Raw genomic sequence first — 22,478 nt, 5'->3', positions numbered from 1 at the left:
GACTGGAAAAGAGATCAATGCCCAAAGAATGGTTTCCTGTTTAAAATGAAAGTTTGTTTTCTCTGAAATGAACTAGATTCTTGGAAATGAGCTAGCTTGGTTTTGGTTTCAGACTTATCCACAATATATGTCCAGGTTAATTTGTCCTTTTTCTTATTCCTGCTTTGAATGACTTCTGTATCAGTTGTTCCAGCTTCCAGAGGAAAAGGACAGTGGGGAAGACAAAAGTCAGGGAATTGTAGTTTGGAGGGGTGAGTGTCTCAAAAAACAAAATCCTACTACTGCATTCTTTATTTTCTTTTCGGATGCAAAGGCTAAACTGGGGGAGGTCTGCTCACTATCAAGCGGATCTATAATTACCTATATAGATATATTTAATGATAATAGCTCCCAAATGGCTAAAATACCAGAGGTTTGCCAAGAGTATTTTTTCTGACCGCTAAAGACAGCAGTCTCCCTCTTTTGGAAATATAAGGCCTAGAAATTTGAGATTGACCATTTGATTTGTTACAATGTGTTCTATGTGAATGGGTGTGTGGTGGTTGGAGAGAGATGTTCATTCCTGATGCAAGTGTAGTGGTCATTTCACCACAGGACCCTGGAGTTAAATCTGTACCAAGTTCAGATATTCTTCCCTTTCTTGTGTGTACACTCTCTTTTGAGGGGGAAACTAAACTTTGTGGTAGGACTCCATTTTTTTGGACAATGTATGTATGACATTAATAGCACTAGGTGTTCATTATTATTAATACAAATAAGTGCTTAAACATCAGGCCCGGTAATAATAATAATTGATAATAATTCTTGATAATAGTTACAGAAGGTCTCTGTTTTGGGGACCAGCTTATTTCCTTCATTCTAGTCAGGTAAAAGTCCGTGGTCAGGTAAAAGTCCAAATTGGGGAATGGCTTGGCAGCCTTCTCACAGTTGCAGGTGCATGGAACGTTTTCCCTTCCCACAAGCTACAGAAGATCTCTATCAACAGTCACAGGGAGACACTAGTTAAGCAACTAGACACAGCGAGCCTGGGTATGATTGGTTTAAGCCAGGGGTGTCCAAAGTTTTTGGCAGGAGGGCCACATCATCTCTGACACTGTGTTGAGGGCCAGAGAAAAAAAGAATTAATTTACATTTCAAAATTTGAATAAATTTACATAAGTTTACATAAATGAATATATTGAAGATGAACTTATATGAATGAATGAAAGTCTTGCAATAGCTCAAGGCTTATAAAAGGCCTTGCACAAAGGAAGGCTGGCCTTTCCTTTCCTGCCACTGCTGCATCACAGACGTGAAACAGCAAGCAGTGGAGGAAGCCCTTATCCCACAGCTCACATGAGAGGTCAAACAGTCACCCTCACTCTGAGAGCAGTTGCGTCGGGCCAGTGCGGGCTCCAACAAATCTCCAGAGGGCCAGAGGCTCATTGGAGACTGGGGACTCCCTGAGGGCCGCATTGAGAGGCCTTGAGGGCCGCATGTGGCCCCAGGGCTGGGGTTTGGGCACCCCTGGTTTAAGCGAAGCCTACAGGACTATAAAGGAAAGATTGCTCGACATTGAGCGTCAAGAGCTACTCTGTGCAGCTAACACCATTTGCTCCCCTCTCCATCTGCACATCCCAGTCAGCTTTGGGAAGCCGGCTTCTTTCCTTTATCATCTGCAGTGCCCACAGGCTCGCAGAGCATTTTCTCTTGCGAGATGCAATGCCTTTCCATCAGCTATGCTAGCAGGCAGGTTTAGTGGCATTCCCTACTCAGAAAGAAGATGTACCTGTGACAGGAATTGTGTGGAGACATTACATCAGATATTTTTTTACTGCCCACTCCATGATACCCTTCGTAAGATCTATTTGGCTCCACTGCTGAACAAAATGCAGGGCTGGGAGGATTCATTTAAATTACAAATTCTTCTTTCCATAGAGGAAACTGACTCTCTTGACAAGGTCGCTAACTTTGTTTCTGGGATTCTGGCAGGACGGAATTCTGGGTCTTCCGCTACATTATGGTGAATGGGGGGAGGGGGTATTGGATGATTACGAGTGTTTTATTTTATTGTGTATGTGTTCTGAATGTTTAATGTCTGGTTGTTGTTTTGTATTTGTATCTATGCCAATAAAGGTCTTATGTATGTATGTAGTTAAACAGTGTGTCTGTTTAACATCCAGGTTAGATCACAGTAATATGCTCAGAGTGTACTACCTTTGAAAACGCGTATTAACTTCAGAGGTTTCAGAATGCATTAGCCCAGTGTTTCTCAACCAGTGGTACAGGTAGCACTGGTAGTACTTGAGGTGGTGTCTGGTGGTATTCACAGGGCCCCTGGACCCTGATGCCAAGGAGCGAGGCCAGAAATGCATCACAACAAACAGGGGTAGGAGGTTCAGCTTGGCAGACAGAGCTCCAAAGCATGCTTTTCTGCACTTGAAAAAACCCTCCTGTCCACACTGACTGGTGTTGATTGTGTTGCATCTGGCCTCCCAATCCAGAAGTAACTAGAGGTGATGATGTCATAGCCAGTTACTTCTGGTGGTACTTCGAATAGGTGGACCATGTGAAGTGGTGTAGCAGAGGAGAAATGTTGAGAAACACTGCAGTAGCCAGATGTGGTTTGCTCCAGTATACAGCTGATTCACCCATACGCTATCCATTTCCAAGTCCAGCTCAAGGTGCTGGTTTTGGCCTTGGCCTTGGCCCAGGACCAGGATCCCCTGAGGGCCGCCTTTTTCCATATGATTCTGCCTGTGCACTCAGTCCATCAGATCATTTTCATGCCATGGAAAGTTTAAAATCTTGTCGACTTCTGCATATCAGATATCTGCTAAAAGGGCAGGGTAGGCTTGTTTTCTGGGACTGGAAAAGAGATCAGTGTCCAAAGAATGGTTTCCTGTTTAAAATGAAAGTTTGTTTTCTCTGAAATGAACTAGATTCTTGGAAATGAGCTAGCTTGGTTTTGGTTTCAGACTTATCCACAATATATGCCCAGGTTGATTTGTCCTTTCTCTCATTCCTGCTTTGAATGACATCTGGATCAGTTGTTCCAGCTTCCAGAGGAAAAGGACAGTGGGGAAGACAAAAGTCAGGGAAGTGTTATTTGGAGGGGTGAGTGTCTCAAAAAACAAAATCCTCCTACTGCATTCTTTATTTTCTTTTTGGATACAAAGGCTAAACTGGGGGAGATCTCCTCACTATCTAGTGGATCTATAATTATCTATATAGATATACTTAATGATAATATCTCCCAAATAACTAAAATACCAGAGGTTTGCAAAGGGTATTTTTTCTGACCTCTAAAGACAGCAGTCTCCCTCTTTTGGAAATATAAGGCCTAGTCACTTGAGATTGACCATTTGATTTGTTACAGTGTGTTGTATGTGAATGGGTGTGTGGTGGCTGGAGAGAGATGTGCATTCTCTCCAGAGATGCAAGTGTAGTGGTCATCATACAAAAATAAGTACTTAAACATCAGGCCTGGTGATAATAATAATTTGTTAATAATAATGGATCATAATTCTTGATAATTATTACAGAAGGTCTCTGTTTTGGGAACAGCTCATTTCCTTCAATGAGCCATTCTAGCCAGCAGGTCCCAGTCAGGTAAAAGTCCAAGTTGGGGAGAGGTTTGGCAGCCTTCTCACAGCTGCAGGTGCATTGAACACCTTCCCTTCCCTCGAGCTACAGAAGATCTCTATCATCCGTCACAGGGAGACTTGTTAAGGCAAATGCAAAATTGTTTGCGATTACTCCACTTTCACTGCTGCTGACCTGGGAAGCCCTGCAGACCCTCATACAGGGTTCCCCTCACCCCAGGACGGCTGCTGCAGGGACTGGTAAGTGCACCCCAGTCCCTGCAGCCCCATTAGAAGTGAAAGTGGAGCGATCGTGCTCCACTGCCGATTTAGCGGAGGCGGGGCGCGATTGCTCTACTTTCACTTTGGAAGCACCGGGGAGCCCTGCAGATACTCACGCAGGGCTCCCCGCACCCCCAGGAGGCTACAGGAGGCTCTGGTAGGTACAGCCAAGCCCCTGCAGCCCCCTGAGTGGCATGATCCTGGGGATTGCACCCCTGCCTCCTGGCTGCCCCCGCCCCTTAAGGGGGCAGAGGCCAGGGCCCTCGGGCTGGGGCATCGTGACGCCCCAGTCTGAAAAACTCTGCCTTAAAGGGCATTAAAACGTCACTTCCAGTTTCCCTCGTGTATTTTGGCCAGAAACAGTCATTCTGAAGCCCACAGAGGTCACAAGCAGACATACCCGGCCTCTGCAGGCTCCAGAAAGCCCTCCGGAGCGGACTCTGGTCTCCTTTGGAGGGCTTAAGCGGCCAAAAATTGCAGATTTGCTTTTCTACGATTTTCTGTATCTGCAGGCGGAGGGTGGGTGATTGACTGAGAATGGATCACCTGCGGATACCGAGGTCTCAGCTGTATACAGTAGGCAAGAGACTTGCAGTCAAAATTTTGGCTGCTAGATTCCTAGCAGATGACCTACCTGTGCACTCGAATCATGAGAAGTAGAGGATGTGCAAAAGAATGGCCTTCTTGGGCATGGCACCTAGACTGCTGAATGCCCTTCCGACTGAAACCTGCCTTTGGTGGGTAGTAAAATCTTTGCTTTTTCAACAAGAATTTGGGCCAAGGAAAATTGGTTCTGCTATCTATATTAATGCTTGTTGTACTTTGTGCAGTGGCTTGCTGGTGTTTCACATTGTAAAGAACACCTTATGTTGTTACCCCACGGGAGGGTCTTCAGGCTGAAGGGCAGGGTAGAAATGTTTTCATTATATATATTGGAGAGCGAAGGACAGGTGACGGGCAAGGCTGCTGAACCCATTCTCCTTTTGCCATTTGTCTGCTCAAAATCGTGCCTTACTTGCTGATTCAGATCCACGTGTCCCCTGTGAGAATTGCAGTGGTCACAGTACTGGGATTGGGGAAAGCATGATTATATCTCTGCCTGCGCCATGAAGAGCAATGCGTGATCTTGAGCCTGTCCCCCTCTCTCAGCCTAGCCTACCTTACAGGGTTGAACTGAATCGGAGCAGGGTAGGCGGCTCCATCAATTGATATGACCCTGGGAGTCTTGGAGGCAGCAGTGAAATGTGCAAGTATTAATAATAATACTCTCCTGCAGAGAGGAAAGCAGCTGAGGGAAAGTAGGTGATTTGGCATGGCAAAACAGCCCACAAGGAACCTCCCATTTCCTTCTCCAGTCAAATTTATTGACTTTGCAAGTACCTTCCGGTTTTAACATAACCAAGACTGCAGGCAAGCAGAAAAGGAAGTGTGATAACAAAGGGTGCGGCTGCCCTGATAAATAACAATTATCTACAGGAATTACCATGGGATCACTGCCACCTCTCCATGCCTTAAAAAACTTCAGTGGTTGATTTCTGCATACCAGATATCAATGAAAAGGGTAGCGCAGGCTTGTTTTCTGGGACTGGAAGTCATCTCTAGAAGAAAGATCCACACCCTGAGGGTGGATTCCTGCTTAAATTGAAAGGTTCTCTGTCAGTTCTCTGAAATGGGCTAGTTTAGTTTTGGCTTCAAATTTATACAAAATATATGCCCAGATTGATTTCTCCTTTTTTCTTAGTCCTGCTTTGCAGTGGCATACTGGGGGGAAGGGGTGCAAATACCCTGGGTGCCAGGCTTCAGAGGGTGGCGCCACATGCCATCCACTCCTCCAGCAGTGCCTCCCCCACAGCACTCAGTCAGTGCGCCAATATTGGTGCGTCAATCTGAGGGCCACCCCTGAGGGCTGCTGTCTAGAGGCAGTCTGAGGGCCAAGGAATGGCTCTCAGCCTCCCTGGTGCTCAGAAGGCCTTCTGGAGGCCTAAAATCGACAGTTCCGGTTTTCTGCTGAAAACCAGAAATGACTGTTTTCAGCCTTCTGAATGCCAGGGAGGCTGTGTGTGGCTTTTCTGGCCCTCAGAATGCCTTCTGGGGGCTGAAAATTGACACTTTCAGTTTTTGGCTGAAACTGGAAGACATATTTTCAGCCTCCAGAAGACCTTACAAGAACACCTGGGGAAGGAGGCAGTGACAATTTTCAACCTCCAGAAGGCCTCGGGGGGGGGGGGGGAGCTGGTGAGGCTGTGCACAGCTTCCCCAGTCCTCAGAACACCTTCTGGGGGCTGAAAATTGATACTTGTGGTTTTTGACTGAAAACCAGAAGTGACTATTTTTGGCCCCCAGAAGGACTTACAAGACCTTCTGAGGGCTGTGAAATCTACACGCAGTCTCCCCAGCCCTCAGAACAACTGGGGGAGGACACAGTGGGCACAGGGGGGTGGCACCTCCAGGTGGGGGGTGGCATCCCTGGGGGTAAACCCCAGGCAGGGCACTGGCAGGAGCACCATTGCTGCTTTGAATGACATCTGGGTAAGTTGTTCCAGCTTCCAGAGAAAAAAGGACTGGGAACACAAAGGTCAGGGAAATGTTAATTGGAGGGGTGGGATGTGGGTCTCAAAGTAACAAGATCATCACGTCCTCTAACTGTATTTCCTTTTGGGATACAAAAGTTTAATTAGTGGTTCTATTAGGTATATAGTTATACTTAATGGCAATAGCTCCCAAATAACTGGGATACCAGAGGTTTCCCAAGCTGTTTTTTCTGGTCTCTGAAAATGGCAACTTCTCTCTTGGAAAATAAGAGCTAGAAACTTGAGATTGACAGCTTGTTTTTTTTTTTTAAATGAAGAGTGGGTTATATGTGAATAGGCATATGCTGACTGGAGAGAGGTTGTTAAGGAGAGATACCGGTTAAGGCAAAGAAAGGTGTGCGTTCTTCACACACCACTTGTTCTGGGCATGTCACTTCAGGACACTGGTGCCAAATCCATATAGTGGCAGTACAGAGTGACCAGATACAATGGAGGACTGAGAGCCTCTACTTTTAACCATTGTATAGAAGAGGGAATTTGGGCGGGTGCAGCTTTTTAAACCCTTCCATGTTGCACTGCAGCTGCCAAAATTCCCTCTTATATACAGTGGCTAAAGGTAGAGGCTCTCTGTCCTCCATTGTGTCTGGTCACTCTGCCCTGGTGCCAAATCTGTACCAAGCTTGATGTACACCCTTGCACATGCGTTCTTTCTCCCTCTCTGATATACACACATGTGCATGTTTCACAGATAATCAAACCCATTCTTATAGAGAATGTGTGTGTGACACCTAATAGTAGTTAGTGTTTATTATTATGATTAGCTCACATAAGTAGTTAAACATCAGACCAGGCTTTCTTGAGTGTAATAATTACAGAAGGTCTCTATTTTGGGGACCAGCTTATTTCCTTCAAGGAGCCATTCTAGCCAGCTGGCCCAGTCAGGTAAAGGTCCAAACTGGGGAGTAGCTTGGTAGCCTTCTCACAGTTGCAGGTGCATTGAACACTTTCCCTTCCTTTAAGCTGCAGAAGTCCTTATCAGTCACAGGGAGATGCTTGTTAAGGCAAAGGCATGACAGAATCATGCTTATATAACAGGTGAGAGACTTGTGTCTCTCTCATGCCTCATAACTGGCACAGTGGCGTCTCCCCTCCACCATATGCCTCAGAGATCATGTGATCCAGGTGCTTTGCGATGATGCCTGGTTCCCTGGGGAGAAGAGCATCTCTTCATGGGGTGGGGGAGGATAGAGAGCAGCCCCTCTCAATGTCTTAACCTTTGTGTCCCCACACCATCTCTCTTGCCCTTTTGTCCACCACTCCACCCTTATGCATGCTCCATTTCTGGCTACACTATCACCAGCACAATGCAATCATGGATATTAATGACCATGACTGTGTTTAAATAGCTGGGATCACAGAGAGCAGTGCTGCCACTTCACCCCCACCGCACCCGCCATTCTCTGCATTTCATGACAAGGTGGAGTTCAACAGGGAAAGCTTTCCTATGAACTACAGCACAAGCTTATGCATGTCTACTCAGATAAAAATCCCACTGAGTTCAATTGTACTCCCAGGAAAGTGGGAAAGTTAGGATTGCAGCCTAAATTTTCCTGTCATGGGATGGGGAGCTGTACCTGCTGACTCCACATTAACATGCAGGTTGCTTGGACCAGAATAGCACATTGGCATCTAGATGGTACCTTTTTACAGTCCAGGTGTATGCAGATCCTAAAGTGTCCTGGGGCAGAGCCATGTTAAGGTATCTGTGCATCTAAATGGTTCATCAGGAGCTGTTAGGGCTGCTTCTCGTTAAAGAAACATGAGGTGACAAATCATATGATGATCAAATGCATCACTACTACTCTTTTATGAGGAACGTTCTTTATTTATATTGACCAAAAGGTTTTAAATTTTCATCTAACTTGGGGTCAGCTCAAGACCTGCTGAGGCAGCCCGCCAAATGCTGCCCCCTTACCCGCTGATGTGCCAGCCTCTCTTCCTCCCACTCTCCAATGTTGTAGCTCAGCACGCTCCTCCCCTCCAGACATCCTCTTCCTTTTCCAATCCAGGGAGTGGAAGGAGAAGCAGGGAGGCAAGTTGACAGAGGTGGATGCCCTCCATTAATCCACTTCCTGAGGCAACCACTTCAGTTGTCATCATGGACAGGCTGGCCACTATCTTCTAATCTAACCTATTGTCACAACATTATAATTAACACAAAATTCCTTTGTCTCAATGTGCACATTTGTGGTTTGTTCATGCTGGAAATTGGTGTTGCATGTTGGGATTTCACAACACAAAATGGGGTACAGCACTGTAATAAAGTCTAATAGCAGCAGATCATGTGCTGAAGGCTTTTCTCCAGGATAGCAAAGGAGAATTTTTGATTTTTGCTTTTATTAAGTGCACTGTATTTGCCTTATATTTTGGTCCCTCTCCTATGTTTAAAAGTACTGTGCAAGTTTCAGACTCTATCTGTACCTTCATAAGAACAGCCATTCTATCTCAATGCAAGAATCGCATCGCCCTGCAACATTGCTAGATGAACAGGAAAGGCTTTATCTCAAATTCATCTGATTCAGAAAAGTAGAATATGTACTAAAGGCCTGGTCAAAGAGGTCAGGATGCCATATTTCACACTTAATTTAAGTTTTCAAGCTCTGTGAGATTATTCAGACATGACACTGGATGTTTTGGCAGCCAGAAGAAATGTTCATAGTTTTATGGTAGTTGATTGACAAGCTTGCTTTTTCCTGTTTCTGTTTGGGCCCAATCCTATCCAAGTTTCCAATGCTGATGCAACTCAAATGCAGACTTGAATGAATCCCCTGCAGGTACCAAGGCACCACCTAAATACAATTTTCTGTCTTCTATCCTTGACGTGCCATAGCATTTTTTTCTCTCCTACAATAGATACCACTCTCTGCAACCATGGCCTTGAAGGCAATCAGCAGAGCCTGTGGGAGGATCATCAACTATTTCCAAGAATCTCCTACCCTGTCTTGGTTGATACAGCTGCCTAGGATTTTATGTCTGAATATGATACTTTGGGTAAGCTGCTGAACTCAAAGGAAAAGATATGCAAATTCATGGTTTCTAACTGGAAACTATATTCAATCAGATCCAGTGGCATAGCTAAGCCATTTGCTACTTGGCGCAAAGTAGCCCCCCCCCCCCATGACATCAAATTTAATTAATTAAATTGGTGTGTTTTTTTGTAAAAGCTTTTATTTATTTATTTATTTATTTATTTATTTATTTATTTATTTATTTATTTATTTATTTATTTATTTGCCTATTTAATTTTTATCCCACTTTTCTCCCAGGGGCATCCAATGTAGCTAACGTTTAAAATACTGTATATATATATACATAATAAATAATAAAGCTGTAAAATGCAACAACAAAAAACAGACATATAAATCTTAAAAACAGCCAGCAGCAATCAATCACCGACACAGTGGATGAACACAAGCACACAAAATAAATAACCAACAAACAATAAAACCACCAGTAAAACCAGCAGTGGTCAGAAGGTGTCAGGAATTCTTTTTCTAGACATACAAAGAATGAACTGAAGAAAGTCAACCCAGGTATAGATTTTTTTTATATTGCAAATTGCATCTAAATTCTCAGTAGTGTGAGAGATTTTGTATATGTTGAGTTTAGAATCAGACCTTAAGCTCCTTTGAGCCCTAAGGGTGGGACAGAACAGAAGCCCTAAGGTGTGACAGAACAGAAAGTTTTCTTTAAAATATACAGTATTTTGTCAGTAGATCAGAGGTGGGGGGAAGCAACCATGGATTCTGTTTTGGATTCCTACATGGTCCTTCTCTTCCTTCCTTCTCTCCCCTTCGCAAGGTCCCTATGATCTCTAAGGCTGCCATCCTATGCACACTTTCCTGTGAGTAATTCCTATGGAACACAATGGGAATTACTTCTGAGTAGACATGCATAGGCCTCTTGTGCCCAGCAGGGGCTCTTGTGGGCTCTTGTGCCCAGCAGCACACAAGAGGTTTGGTGGCATTGCTTTTATAAGTGTGCTGCTGGCTGTGGGGTGTGGGGAACAGTCTGGCCTGTCGCCACAGCATGCATGCGACTTACATTTGGCTGCTGGCAGGGCATGCAGCCGAATGTATGTCATGCGCATTCCACTGTGGTGGCGGTGGACGACTACTCTTCCCCAATACTCCGGTGTACCTGGCAGGGCTGTAGCAGCCCCGTGTAAGTTGAGCGGGGTGTTGTTACGTGTTGTTGCCCGTGCTGTTGCCCCCCCAGCCTGAAGTCCGGTGTACCTGCTGCCCACTGCACCCCCATAGCTATGCCACTGGTCAGATCTCGTTTTCTTGTGAGGAATCACCTAAATACAGTGTTCTCTCTTCTATCCTTGGTGTGCCATAAAATATTTTTTTTTCTCCTACAATAGTTACCACTGCCTGCAATCATGGCCTCTGAAGCAATCAGCAGGGCCTGTGGAAGCGTCATCAACTATTTCCAAAAATCTCCTGACCCTGCCTTGGATGATCCGGCTGCCCAGAATTTCATCTCTGAATATGATGCTTTGGGTAAGCTGCTGAACCCAAAGAAAAATATGTGCAAATTCATGGTTACAGTACAAGAGCTGGACTGCCAGCAGTTCCTGCCAGTTATATAAAACAACAGTAATAGAAGCCCAGCTGAAGTTTATACCGCATAGAAGGAGGGGCTTGACTAAATCCAGGAGGGTTCCAGCATGGCTAACAAGCCACGTTAGAGAGGCCATAAAGGGAAGGAAACTTCCTTCTGTAAATGGATATCTTGCCCTAATCAGGAGAATACAAAGGAACACAACTCTGTCAAAAGAAATGTAAGAAGATGGTATGGGAAGCCAAAAAAGACTTTGAGAAGTGTATGTCCAGCTACATTAAGGGGAATAATTAAAGCTTCTTCAACTATGTTAGAAGCAAGAAACCTTCCAGAAAAGCAGTTGACCCATTGGATGATGTGGGAAGGAAAGGTGAGATAAAAAGGGACTTGGAAATGGCAAATAAATGAGTTCTTTGCGTCTGTCTCCACGGCAGAAGACCTTGGGCAGACACCTGGCTAACTAAGGGCGCAATCCAGACCTGCGCTGCAGCAGGCAAGCCAGGAGGCTTGCACTGCATCCAACGCAGGTTCGTTGGCTGCCGCGGCTCAGCCAGAGGCAAGGGGAAGCTCTTCCTCTTACCCCTGGGTAAGAGCTGCGCACCCCAATGGGTCTCCTCAGACCTGCGCCACCTCTGGAGCCGCTCTGTTCTCGCCAGGGATGCGGGTTGGGATCCAGCATAACTGCCGGGTCCCAGCCGCCCCCGGCTCCCCATGTGCCTGCCCTTGGGGCCACCCATCACCCGCCCTCCCCCCACCCAGAAACGCCCCCTCCTGCCTCCTCCCCACCCCCCCACACCTACCTTCACTGCTTGTGTTGGCAAGGGTACACTGGCACAAGCAGTGGCGAGGAAGCAGCCACGGAGGCTTCTGCTGGCCTCCATGCGTCGGTGCATGTAGATGCGCCAACGCAGCTTCCTCCCATGGATTCCTCCTGGGGCTCCTATGCTGGCATAAGTGCCAGTTAGGATTGCGCCCTAAATGTCTCCTCCTGACTAACAAACTCCTGAATAATCCCCTGACTAAGGAATTGGATCAAATAGAGGTTAAAAGAGAAGACATTTCAGAACTAATTGACAAATTAAAGATCAATAGGTCACCGAGCTAAAGCATCCACCTTGGCATCCACCCAAGGATTCTTAAGGAATGAAGTTGCTGCTCTTCTGGCTAAAATAAGCACTGTGCTTATCCCTTAAAATATCCACTGTGCTAGAGGATTGGTGGATAGCAAATGTCACACCAATTTTTTAAAAATGAAGGAGAGGGGACCTGGGAAACTACAGGCCAGACAGCCTAACATCTGTTAAAGGTAAGATGGTGGAAAGCCTAATCAAAGATTTTAAAACACATAGAAGAATAAGTCTCGCTGAGGGAGAATCAGCACAGCTTCTGTGAGAGTAGGAGCCCAATCCTGAGCTCGGCACGCCGGCTCTCCGCTGGCATGCACTATCGCAAACATGCCATAAGGCACGTTTGCAGGGCTTAACACTGGTCTACCACCGGTGCTAGCCCAATGCTGGGCGGCACGTTGAGTAAGTTGAGTAAAGTGAATTGAGTAGCCCCACTGCGGGGCTGCTTCCCTTACCCTTCTCTCGAGACGCTGCCCACGGCAGACTAAGGTGTGCAGGATGTGCTGGCAGCCATTTTTGGCACCGCCAAAGCTGCGTGCCCCGAGCAGCTCAGGATTGGGCTGTAGGTCTTGCTTCATGAACATTTTAGAATTTGTTGAAAAGATCAACACGCATGTGGATCTTGATATATATATGAATTTTAATGCCATTGTACCCAATTGCTGGTAAGGCCACACCTGGAGTATTGCGTCCAGTACTGGCACCACATCTCAAAAAGGATCTAGTGGAACTGGAAAAGGTGCAGAAGAGAGTGACCAAAATGATTGGGACCCCTCCATTATGAGGAAAGGCTACAGAATTTGGGGCTCCAGTCTAGAAAAAAGGTCCCTGTGGTGGGGGACATGAGACATACAAAATTATGCAAGGGTTGGGTAGAAGGATGTCCTTTTCCCTCTCACACAACACCAGAACCAGAGGACATGCACTAAAATTGTGTATTGGGAGAGTTAGAACAGACAAAAGAAAATATTTCTTTATCCAGCATGTAATTAGTCTGTGGAACTCCTTGCACAAGATATGGTGATGGAATCTGACCTAGATGACTTTAAAAAGCGATTGGGTGGATTTCTGGAAGCAGAGTCCATCACAGGTTAGAAGCCAAGATGGGTATGTGCAACCTTCTGGTTTTAGGCTGCCTCAAAATGCCAGATGCAAGGGAATGGCAACAGGATGCAGATACCTTGTCTTCTTTGCTTCCTGAAGCCTCTGGTGGGCCACTGTGAGATATAGGAAGCTGGAATAGATGGGCCTTTGACCTGATCCAATTGGACTCTCATGTTCTGAAAGGCATAAGGTGCCTCATCCAAGACATGCCTCTGGATTTATGACATTCAGCAAGTGGTGAATTAGTAAAAGTGCTTTTGTTCAGAAGAATTCCCTCCTTTTTTGAAAGTGTAACTTCCAAGATCTCTATTCCACTGCATCCCTCACAGGATTCATGTCCACAAATGATCTATAAATGAATCTCTGGACATTTTGGCCTGAGTGTCTCTCAACTTTAAAACAAAACTCCAGTCAAGAGGAACTGAGGAGTACAAATGACCTGGATTTTACTGCATAGTGGTTATTAGAATTATTAATAATCATGAATGGAGGACATGAACATCATGTCAACATTGTTTTATGACTTTATACATGCAACATACCAATGAGTGTAGGCCTCTATTATCCCAATTTCACTGGGTAACTGAGATTGAGAAATTATGATTTAATAGTACCTAGATGCTGTCAGGTCTGAATCTAAGCCAAGGTCAACCTCAGAAATGGGTTAGTAGCAGAACCTTGGCACAGTTGAAGGTAAAGGTCGACTCTGATCATGTGCAAAAGGAGCTTTTTGAATTGCCTCTTATCCTGAATTGTGCTCCAGCGGGCACCTGCCTTGCACTGAATACCGCGCAGGCCACTCAGACTGCTGGTTCCAGTGCAAGCTAGGATTGGGCTGTTAATCTCCCGATCAGTCATCAAAAGAGAAAAATACGAGATGATAGAGAAAAACAAAAAGGATTCCAAGAAGAAAATTCAAATTTTGCTGATTCAGTTGCAGCAAAGGGAGAAACAGCCTGTCAGAAGTTCCTGGAATGTCCCAAAGCTGAACGCCCAGGTTTGCCTCAGGATCTGCAGCATTCAATATCTGTCATAGATGGGCCATGACTTGGATGACTTAAACTTATGAAAACACACATTTTGGGTGACTTGTACAGACATGAGTCATGTGTGCCAAAAACGTGGGGGCTGACTCAAGATTCAGGGGTTTTATCCTAAAAATGGAATGACTCAAACAGACTTGAGTCAAGACTCACTTTTGTGTGTGCTTGCTTTTTTTGCCACTTCTGCAACTTGACTTGTTTCTCAAAAAGACTCAGACCCAAGTCAAAATTACTCAGGAGCAACTCAAGTCAAGGGGACAGAAACATGGGACTCGACTCCAGACTCAGCACTCTCTGGCACATCCTTGGTATCTGGTGAGTCTTTTTTAAACTCTCTTCCTGACTCGAAAGCACAGCATCCTTCTTTACATACAGAAGAGGCATGTGAGAAAAGATTTTTCTCATTTTATAAGCCAACTATAATCGAGTTCCAGCTGGTTATCACTAGCAGCTTCTCCAGAACCTAGTTAAGATTGCTGGGGGCTGAGCACTAAAGGATTGTCCTTAACTTAAAAGCCCCACCTCACAAAAATAAATTGCTTCCGAAGAAACGTGCTGCAGGGTTTGTATGAGTTAGGTTTAGTACTTCAAAACATGTTCACAGATAAGTAGTTTACTTATCTATATCCATTTGTTATAACCAAACCAATCCAATTAAAAGGATACGGAAAAATGGCTGTGAGGAATACATCTAAAATTCATGCTGAAATTCTGCTAACATTAATGATACAAAAATTTAAAATTGAGGAACAGATTTTGATTCCATAATACTCTTTAACAGCTTTTAATACATTAATCTTGAATGATTTTGTAACCAGGCTAATAGTCAGGGGTCAGGTTGGGTATCCTCATGGGGATCCCCTGCCTCTAAACTACTGTACCACAGGCAGAAATTCAACAGATGTGGCGCTTGCTCTTGCTGTATCTGCATGCCAGGGAAGTCTGCATGTCTTGCCTTAATGTCACACCCAGTGTATGTTTTCTCCAGTTAATGGTAAAATCAAGAAACATTTGACACTTTGTGGGGGAGGAGAATAACTTCAGAAAGCTCAGTAGACTGCTACCATATGGGGCAAATTTTGCACCTCAAGACTAGGGGAAGCTGGGACTCATTTCATCATCCCATCTCCCAAACCTCACTCTGGTTTCTTAGATTACATTAGGAATGATCTGGGACATCAATAGACTAGGGGCTAACCCCAATATGTAGGCACCCCACTTTCCCCACATAGCTACAGCCCAGAGAGATCATCAGGGATGGGGGAAGGTATCTCAGCGCTCTAAACCGACAACATCGGCAAGCAACCCATAAAAATAGCAAGAGTCCACTGAAAATGAATAAAAAATTTAAAAGGGGAAAGTCTAATGCAGGGGTGCTCAACATGTCAATCGCGATCGACCGGTCGATCGCGAGGCAAAATGAGTCGATTGCGGAGACTCTATAGACTAAGGGCTCCGCGATCGACTCATTTTGCCTCGCGATCGATGTGTTGAGCACACCCTTTTGCCCGTCCCATCCTGATCCCAGACGCCCGTGCAAGAGGAGAGGAGGTTGAGGGAGGCGCACTGGCGGTGGCGGTGGCTGAGGGGTGGCGGTGGGCGTAGCTGCTGCCGAGGGGAGGGGAGCCCACCTCAGTCGCCCAGAGGAGAGGAGGGGAGGACACCCGCCTGCCTGCCTCAGCCGTTGGCTGGTGAAGCGGGAGGCGGCTCTGGAGGTCGGGGCAAGGAGGGTGGGACAGGCCCATGGACCAGCCGGGCTTCCAGCCGCAAGAGCTGCAGCCACTCGGGGAGGCCTCGTGGAAAGCAACGTAGTAGGGAGCCGCCACCGCTGGACCCAGGGCGCTGAGGGAGAGCGGGCCTGAGGGTCGGCTCTGCCATCCTTCTCCCCCGCCCCCACCACCGCCACCATGTCAGCCAAGATGCGGCTGAAGAGGTTGGAGCAGCTGCTGCTGGATGGGCCGTGCCGCAGCGAGAGCGTCCTGAGCGTGGAGGCACTGCTGGACCTCCTGGTCGGCCTCTGCACTGAGTTCAGCCGCGACTCGCCCCTGCACAGGGACAGGCTCATCTCCGACTTCCTCGAGTGGGGTGAGAGCGGGGCTCTGGGTGGGGGAGGGGCTCAGCTGGACGTGACCAGCTGTGCATGTCTACTCGGAAGTAGGGCCCACTGAGTTCAGTAGAACTTACTCCCAGGTGATTGTGTGTAGGACAGCAGTCAAGGGGCTGCAGTCGCTACGCCCAAGTTTCCTGCTGGAAGCAAGCACCATTGACAGCCCAATCTTGTGCGGGTCTACTCAGAAGTAAGTCCCACTGACTAGCATGGAGCTTGCTTCTGAGGGGACATGCAAAAGTTTGGGCTCTAAAGCTCCTATCCACACTTACCAGAGAGTAGTCCCCATTGACTAGCATGGGACTTACTTCTGAGTAGACACCATAGGGTTGGGCTCTGAGGTTACAATTCTGTCCACATTTACACAGGAGTAAGCCCCACTGACTATAATGGGGTTTACTGCTGAGTAACCTCATCATAGGGTTGGGTTCTGAGGTTGCAATTCTATCCACATTTACACTGGAGTAAGCCCCAATGACTCTAATGGAACTTACTTCTGAGTAGACATGCATAAGGTTGACCCCAACACATCTACTTCTGTTATGGCAAATGCTATTATGTTGAAATGCCAGCAAATATACTAGTATGAAGCAAAAGAATTCACTGGAGGCACTGTGTATTGCTTAGCCCTGAACCAGGGAAACTGCCAATGCCTGATTTTTTATCTTTATTGATTTAATTCACTATGTAAACTGCCTTATATACTACTTTTCAACAAGAGTAGTTCAAGATGTCAGCAGCTACTGTCCGGAATATGCATCCTTAGCTGATTCACTTCAGTGCAAATCATCAAAGTAAACTCAAGTAATTACAAAAAATGTTTATAGTTAATTATGTTGTGTTGTGCAATATTGGCTCATGCGGTTATGCAAGGTACACCAACATACATTGTACACATAAATGATATATGTTATGATGGCGCGAACATTGTAAAAAAACTCTGGTAGATCTCCAGGCCTTGCTGGGTTTCAAAGTAGCTCTCGAGCCAAAAAAGTGTGAGCACCCCTGGTCTAATGGTATGAACAGACTCAGGCACTTCCATTTGGGATAAGAAGGAAATGAAAAGAATACCATCCTGCAATGGCTAGGAGATGTGATTTAAACCACAAGTGCTTAGGTCCTTGCAGTTTCCAGTAAAGGAGATTCTAGAAACAGAGGCTAGTGAATTGTCACACAGATTGCCAAAGCTTTGACTAATCACTTTGTCATGGGAAACAGGTCTACCAGTGGCTCTAGTCAACACAGCCATGTGCTACCTCTGAGCTTGGTGTCAACATCTAAACCAGTATGCTATTTCAACTTGACAATTAAATGTGTCTCTTTCTAGATGATTCAAGTCAAAAACAGGAATGTGAATTTCAGCATCAACCAGAGCAGGAGGAGAAGCATCCTGACAATGGTAATACTCTTAAGGCACAATCCTAACTTGTGCTGGGGCAGGCCGGCCGGTAGGCCTGCACTGCATTCAGAGCAAGTTTGGGGCCAGAATCAGCACAACCTGAGGCAAGGGGGAAACTTTCCTCTTATCCTGTGTGGCACTGCATGGGCCCCAATGGGTCTACTCAGATCTGCACCAGCTCAGGAGGTGGTGCAGATCTGAGTAGGGTGGAGCAGCCAGAGGCTGCTCAGCGTCTCCCAAGAATGGGGGTCAGGATCTGGCATAACAGCTTGATCCTGGCCCCTCCTTCCGCTCCCTACCCACCCGCCCCAGGGAATGCCTGCCACTCACCCTCCCCCCACCCCAAATGCATCCTCCCTGCCTCCTCCATGCCCCTGCTACAGACCCCTATGTCCCTCCCAGACCCCTGCATTGAAAAATGTACCCCACCAGGTCCGAATCTGGTGCAGGGAGGCCAGCGCAACTCCTTACTCTGGCCTCCCCAACTTTTGAGTTGGCACAAACGTGCCATAAACACCCCTGGGTCAGCACAAATGCACATCTCTCAGGTAGTTTGATTGCTATTTGCAAAAAAAAAACTTAAATAGACTGGGATGCGTTAACTCACCTCTGATGTAACACACACTTTGGCCAGTTGTGGTCCTGGGCTTTTTCCTGCCCAGGGTTGACACTCTATTTGCTGACCCTCCCTCGACCTGGAAGTAATTGCGGTGACATCATCACATCACTGCAATCGCTTCCGGAATTGGACCAGGAGTTCCAGTCTCTGCCAGCATGATTCTGTGCTACCCCAAGGAGAGGAAAGATGCAGTCCAGAGTGGCACAAAATTGTGCCAGGACTGTCCTGGCACAATGCGACTCTGGGATGCCCCCTCCTCTCCTCCTGTTGCTCTAGGCCACCTCTTTCCTACTACTAATAATAATAATACAGGTATTTCTATACCGCCTTTCTTGGTCCTCAGATTTCTCCTTAGACTTTAATCAAGGCGGTGTACACAGGCAGGCAATTTAAATCCCTGTAGGGATTTTTACAATTTGAAAGAAGGTTTCTATCTTTCAAGAAACCACAATATTCAGATGTTACTTTCTTGATCTGGTCGCACATTCTGGCCTCCACCCTCCCACGCTCAGAGCAGATGGAATAGCTCGGCTCAGCTTGTCAGCTGCTTCAAGGTCGCACGGTGCTGGTGGCCTCAAACTGGCGACCTTCGGATGTTATCTTCAGGCAAATGGAGGCTCAACCCTCTAGACCAGACTTCCTGCCCATTTGCTCTACTACAAAGGAAGAGAGAAGGGGGATGAATCAGAATGGTATCAGAATCAGATGAATCAGAATGGCATGGAATCGCAGCCAGAGTAGACACAACTCACAGCCACTCCAGGCATGATTCTGTGCTCCCATCCCCTTCATCAGGTGAAGTGAAAGAAGCCAGCAGAGCTGCCAGCATCTTTCTCTTTAAAAAAAAAAAAAAGATAAAAGGGCAGTGGTGGGGCTGGAGGCTCCATCCCCACAGGTGTGGCACCTGGGGCATTTGTCCCTGTTGCCCCCCTAAGTATGCCACTGAGTTTGGCCACCAGCACAGGGCTAAAGTCACAGCCAATTTGAAAAGTTCTTTGCAACCCTTTTCATAAAGGCTCTACAAGGGACCTTACCATATGCGTAACACCAACCAGATTCATCAAAACCGTTTTGACTCTTCAGGTATCCTTGCTGCTTAAGCCCTGGAACTGGTGAACAGCAAAAGCGACCATCTCTCAGCGACCATCTCTCAGCGACCATCTCATCAGCAAAAGCGACCATATGACAATCCACAGGCTGCCCTTTATCTATAATAAATCAGCCAGGTGGTGGCTAGAAGATCCTATGAGAGCTGCCCTGTACAAGCCTGTTTCCTTGCATTTCAAGTCCTCCCAAACATGGAGGAGACTCCTGGGATATGAGAGTAGTTTTCAGGAGCATCTAAACCATTGTGCTATTTCAACTTGACAGTTAAATGTGTCTCTTTCTAGATGATTCACATCAAAAACAAGAAGACAAAATTCAGCATCAACCAGAACAAGAGGAGAAGCATCCTGACAATGGTAATAATCATTCAGAAAATGTATGCGTAGTCTGAAGGCCAGTTATGACACTAAGGGCACAATCCTAACCAGGTCTACTCAGAAGTAAGTCCTATTTTGCTCAGTGCGGCTTACTCTCAGGAAAGTGTGGTTAGGATTGCAGCCTAAGGGGATCACGTCACTGCCTTCCCCCTGCCGCCTCTCTCCCCTCCCCTGCAAGAACTTACTGCAGTTTTCAAACTCCTGGAGAGTTTGAAAACTGCAGAGGTAAGGGAATGTTTGTTCCCTTACGTTGGGGCTGTGCTGTAGCTGCATTGGCTCTGGAAATTTGGATAGGATTTTGCCCTCAGTAGACTCAGGTGGTAAAGCTTCTCCCAGACCATACCACTTTTGGCTTCAGGAGAGGATCAAATATGAACCCCATAGTGAATTACGGAGTTTCCTGGTAATCGTGAATGCAGCACTTTAGCTCATCATATACCACCCTTGTTTTATGACCTTATATTTGCAACATACCTATGAGTGTTGGCCACTATTGTCCCCATTTGACAGACAGGATCACAGAGTCTGTTGATATAATAGGTAGAATGAGGGCTTAATCTACACCAAGGTCAGCCGCAGAAATTGATCAGTAGCAGAACCCAACCATGGCACACTTGAAGGAAAAGACAGACTCTGAGCATGTGCAGAAGGTGCCAACTTTTTGCCTTGACGCTTTCTGCAGCCAGTCTTGTTTTCTCTGGTTTAGAGAGAAGAGTTCTGGAACGCTAAATTCTAGGTTAGTGGCGGGCTTCAGTTAGGATTAAATTTCGTGAGTTCCTCTCCCTCTAGGCGGGAAAGGTGGGGTCTGGTGTATTCATAACTAATGCATAATTGGTGTAAGGATTGTGAACTAGGATTCCCAGGTTCTGTCATATGAAGCTGCCTTGCATTGAGTCAGACCATTAGTCCGCCTAGTTCAGTAGTACCTGCACAGACCAGTAGCAGCTCTCCAGCATTTCAGGCAGGAGTCTTACCCAGCCCTAACTGGGGATGTCAGGTATCAAACTTGGGACCTGGTGCTAGTTGGACACCATCCTTACTGCTTATCTGAAGAACAGGTCTACCAGTTGCTACTAGTCATGATAACCGTGTGCTTCCTCCGGGTTTGGTGGCAGCATATCTCTGAATACCTTTTGCAGGGGAGCAGTGGTGGGTCAGAAGTCTGCCTTTCTTTCTCTCCTGCTTATGGGCTTCTTGAAGGCTACTCTGGGGAACAGGATGGTGGACTAGATGGGTCTTTGCAGGACTTTCCTTATGTCCAAGCGTTTTAGCAAAGCTTTGTGTGTGGCTGTATTTGTAGTAAATGATATGCACAGGTGCTGAGCTTTGAGATGCCTTGGCATGTTTGGCAACAGCAGAGCACACTCTGCGACTGCACAGAGCCCACTCTGCCATCAGCCTTGAAACATGCTGAGTGTCTGAAGCCCAGTGAAGTAAACAACAGGATCATATCTAGGAATGTGTATTGTGGTTAAGCTAGAGCAAGCCGGTCATCTAGCAGTGTAACCTTCAGTAACCCTCGTTGTATTGCACGGTATTGCGACACATGTTTAAGAATGAATAAAGCTTGGTAGAGGCGGGGCAAGGAAGTCAGATCTGTTCCAGCTTCAAGCCTCTCTGCATCTCTCTGAAAACCTGTCTCCCAGCTCTAATTCATTTGCTTTGTTCCTCGCTGTTCCTGTTGATAGTCTAAAATTTCTCAGCGCACTCTGCACTCCCACCAAACAACAAGGCCCCAAAAGCCTTGGTTGTTTCCCATAGCAGCATTGCGCTGCTACAGTATTTCACCCTCTATGCTGCATTTCTTCAGCTTTTTCAACTTTCTAGCGGGATACTTCCCCCTTTAAAATAAATCAAAATGCAAATATTTAGCGTAGGATGAACACAATGTTTCTGAAAGCAGAAAAAAATATGGACATGTGGTTAAGCCACCATCAGAATTTGGACTATTTTTTTTTAAGTATGAATTTCATTTTAATTTTTGGCATCCAACATACCATTCTGGCATTACAAGATACAGACTGGTCATCCATTTGACTACTTGAAGCTCTTTATCGGTATTCATTTTCACAATTTCTATCAGCAGAGCCATCTTCCTTTGACGCCACAAAGGATCTTGCCAGTCCTCCGATTAAAACTGCTATGCCTGGGTCAACACCAGTAGGAGAGCCATCCCATGCAAGGGAGACAAAAGAAGAGGATCATGGGAGAGAGATGTTATCAAGGACAGCTGCCAAAGGGTAATTTCTAAACTTCCATGATAACTAAGGCAGAGGTTCTCAAACTCAGTTGTTGTGGTGGCCCATCCAGGGAACCTGTTGCTGCCTCTTTAAGGGGCAGGACAACAGTGACATGATAACCACAATCATATCGCTGCCAGGCACAAAAGGGTCGCAGCTAAAACATAGCTGCGACTCACTATGGCTCTCGAGGGTGTGGGGAACCTGCAACCCCCTCTACAGACCTCACTGTACCTCCAAACTGCTGTGAACAGTAAAAAAAAGCCACTTCCACTTTTGTGACAAAAACTGGAATTGGCCTTTTATCACATTGCAGCAGTTTGGAGGCACAGGGAGGCTCGCAGAGGGGGTTT

General features: G+C 46.2%; 1 protein-coding gene across 1 annotated transcript; it reads left to right on the top strand.

Moving 5' to 3' along the window:
- Positions 1-5: 5 nt before the first annotated feature.
- LOC136653493 (uncharacterized) lies at positions 6-22,129 on the top strand. Its single transcript, XM_066630390.1, has 7 exons — positions 6-251; positions 9,290-9,427; positions 10,803-10,941; positions 14,487-14,591; positions 17,711-17,782; positions 19,793-19,864; positions 21,972-22,129. The coding sequence occupies exons 2-7, from the start codon at positions 9,308-9,310 to the stop codon at positions 22,127-22,129; spliced, it is 666 nt and encodes a 221-aa protein (XP_066486487.1). The 5' UTR covers positions 6-251; positions 9,290-9,307.
- The last annotated feature ends 349 nt before the right edge of the window (positions 22,130-22,478 follow it).

This window comes from Tiliqua scincoides, chromosome 5, assembly GCF_035046505.1.
Source record: "Tiliqua scincoides isolate rTilSci1 chromosome 5, rTilSci1.hap2, whole genome shotgun sequence".
Taxonomy (NCBI): Eukaryota; Metazoa; Chordata; class Lepidosauria; order Squamata; family Scincidae; genus Tiliqua; species Tiliqua scincoides.
Note: the sequence above shows the minus strand (reverse complement) of the source record. Positions and strands in the feature narration are given on the sequence as shown.

Bases quoted from the DNA above. Each gene is read 5' to 3' on its own strand.
- LOC136653493 (XM_066630390.1), top strand. From the start codon at position 9,308: ATGGCCTTGAAGGCAATCAGCAGAGCCTGTGGGAGGATCATCAACTAT. The intron at 14,592-17,710 runs GTGAGTCTTTTT...GTCTCTTTCTAG, and splicing joins TGGCACATCCTTGGTATCTG to ATGATTCAAGTCAAAAACAG. The intron at 19,865-21,971 runs GTAATAATCATT...TTCTATCAGCAG, and splicing joins GGAGAAGCATCCTGACAATG to AGCCATCTTCCTTTGACGCC.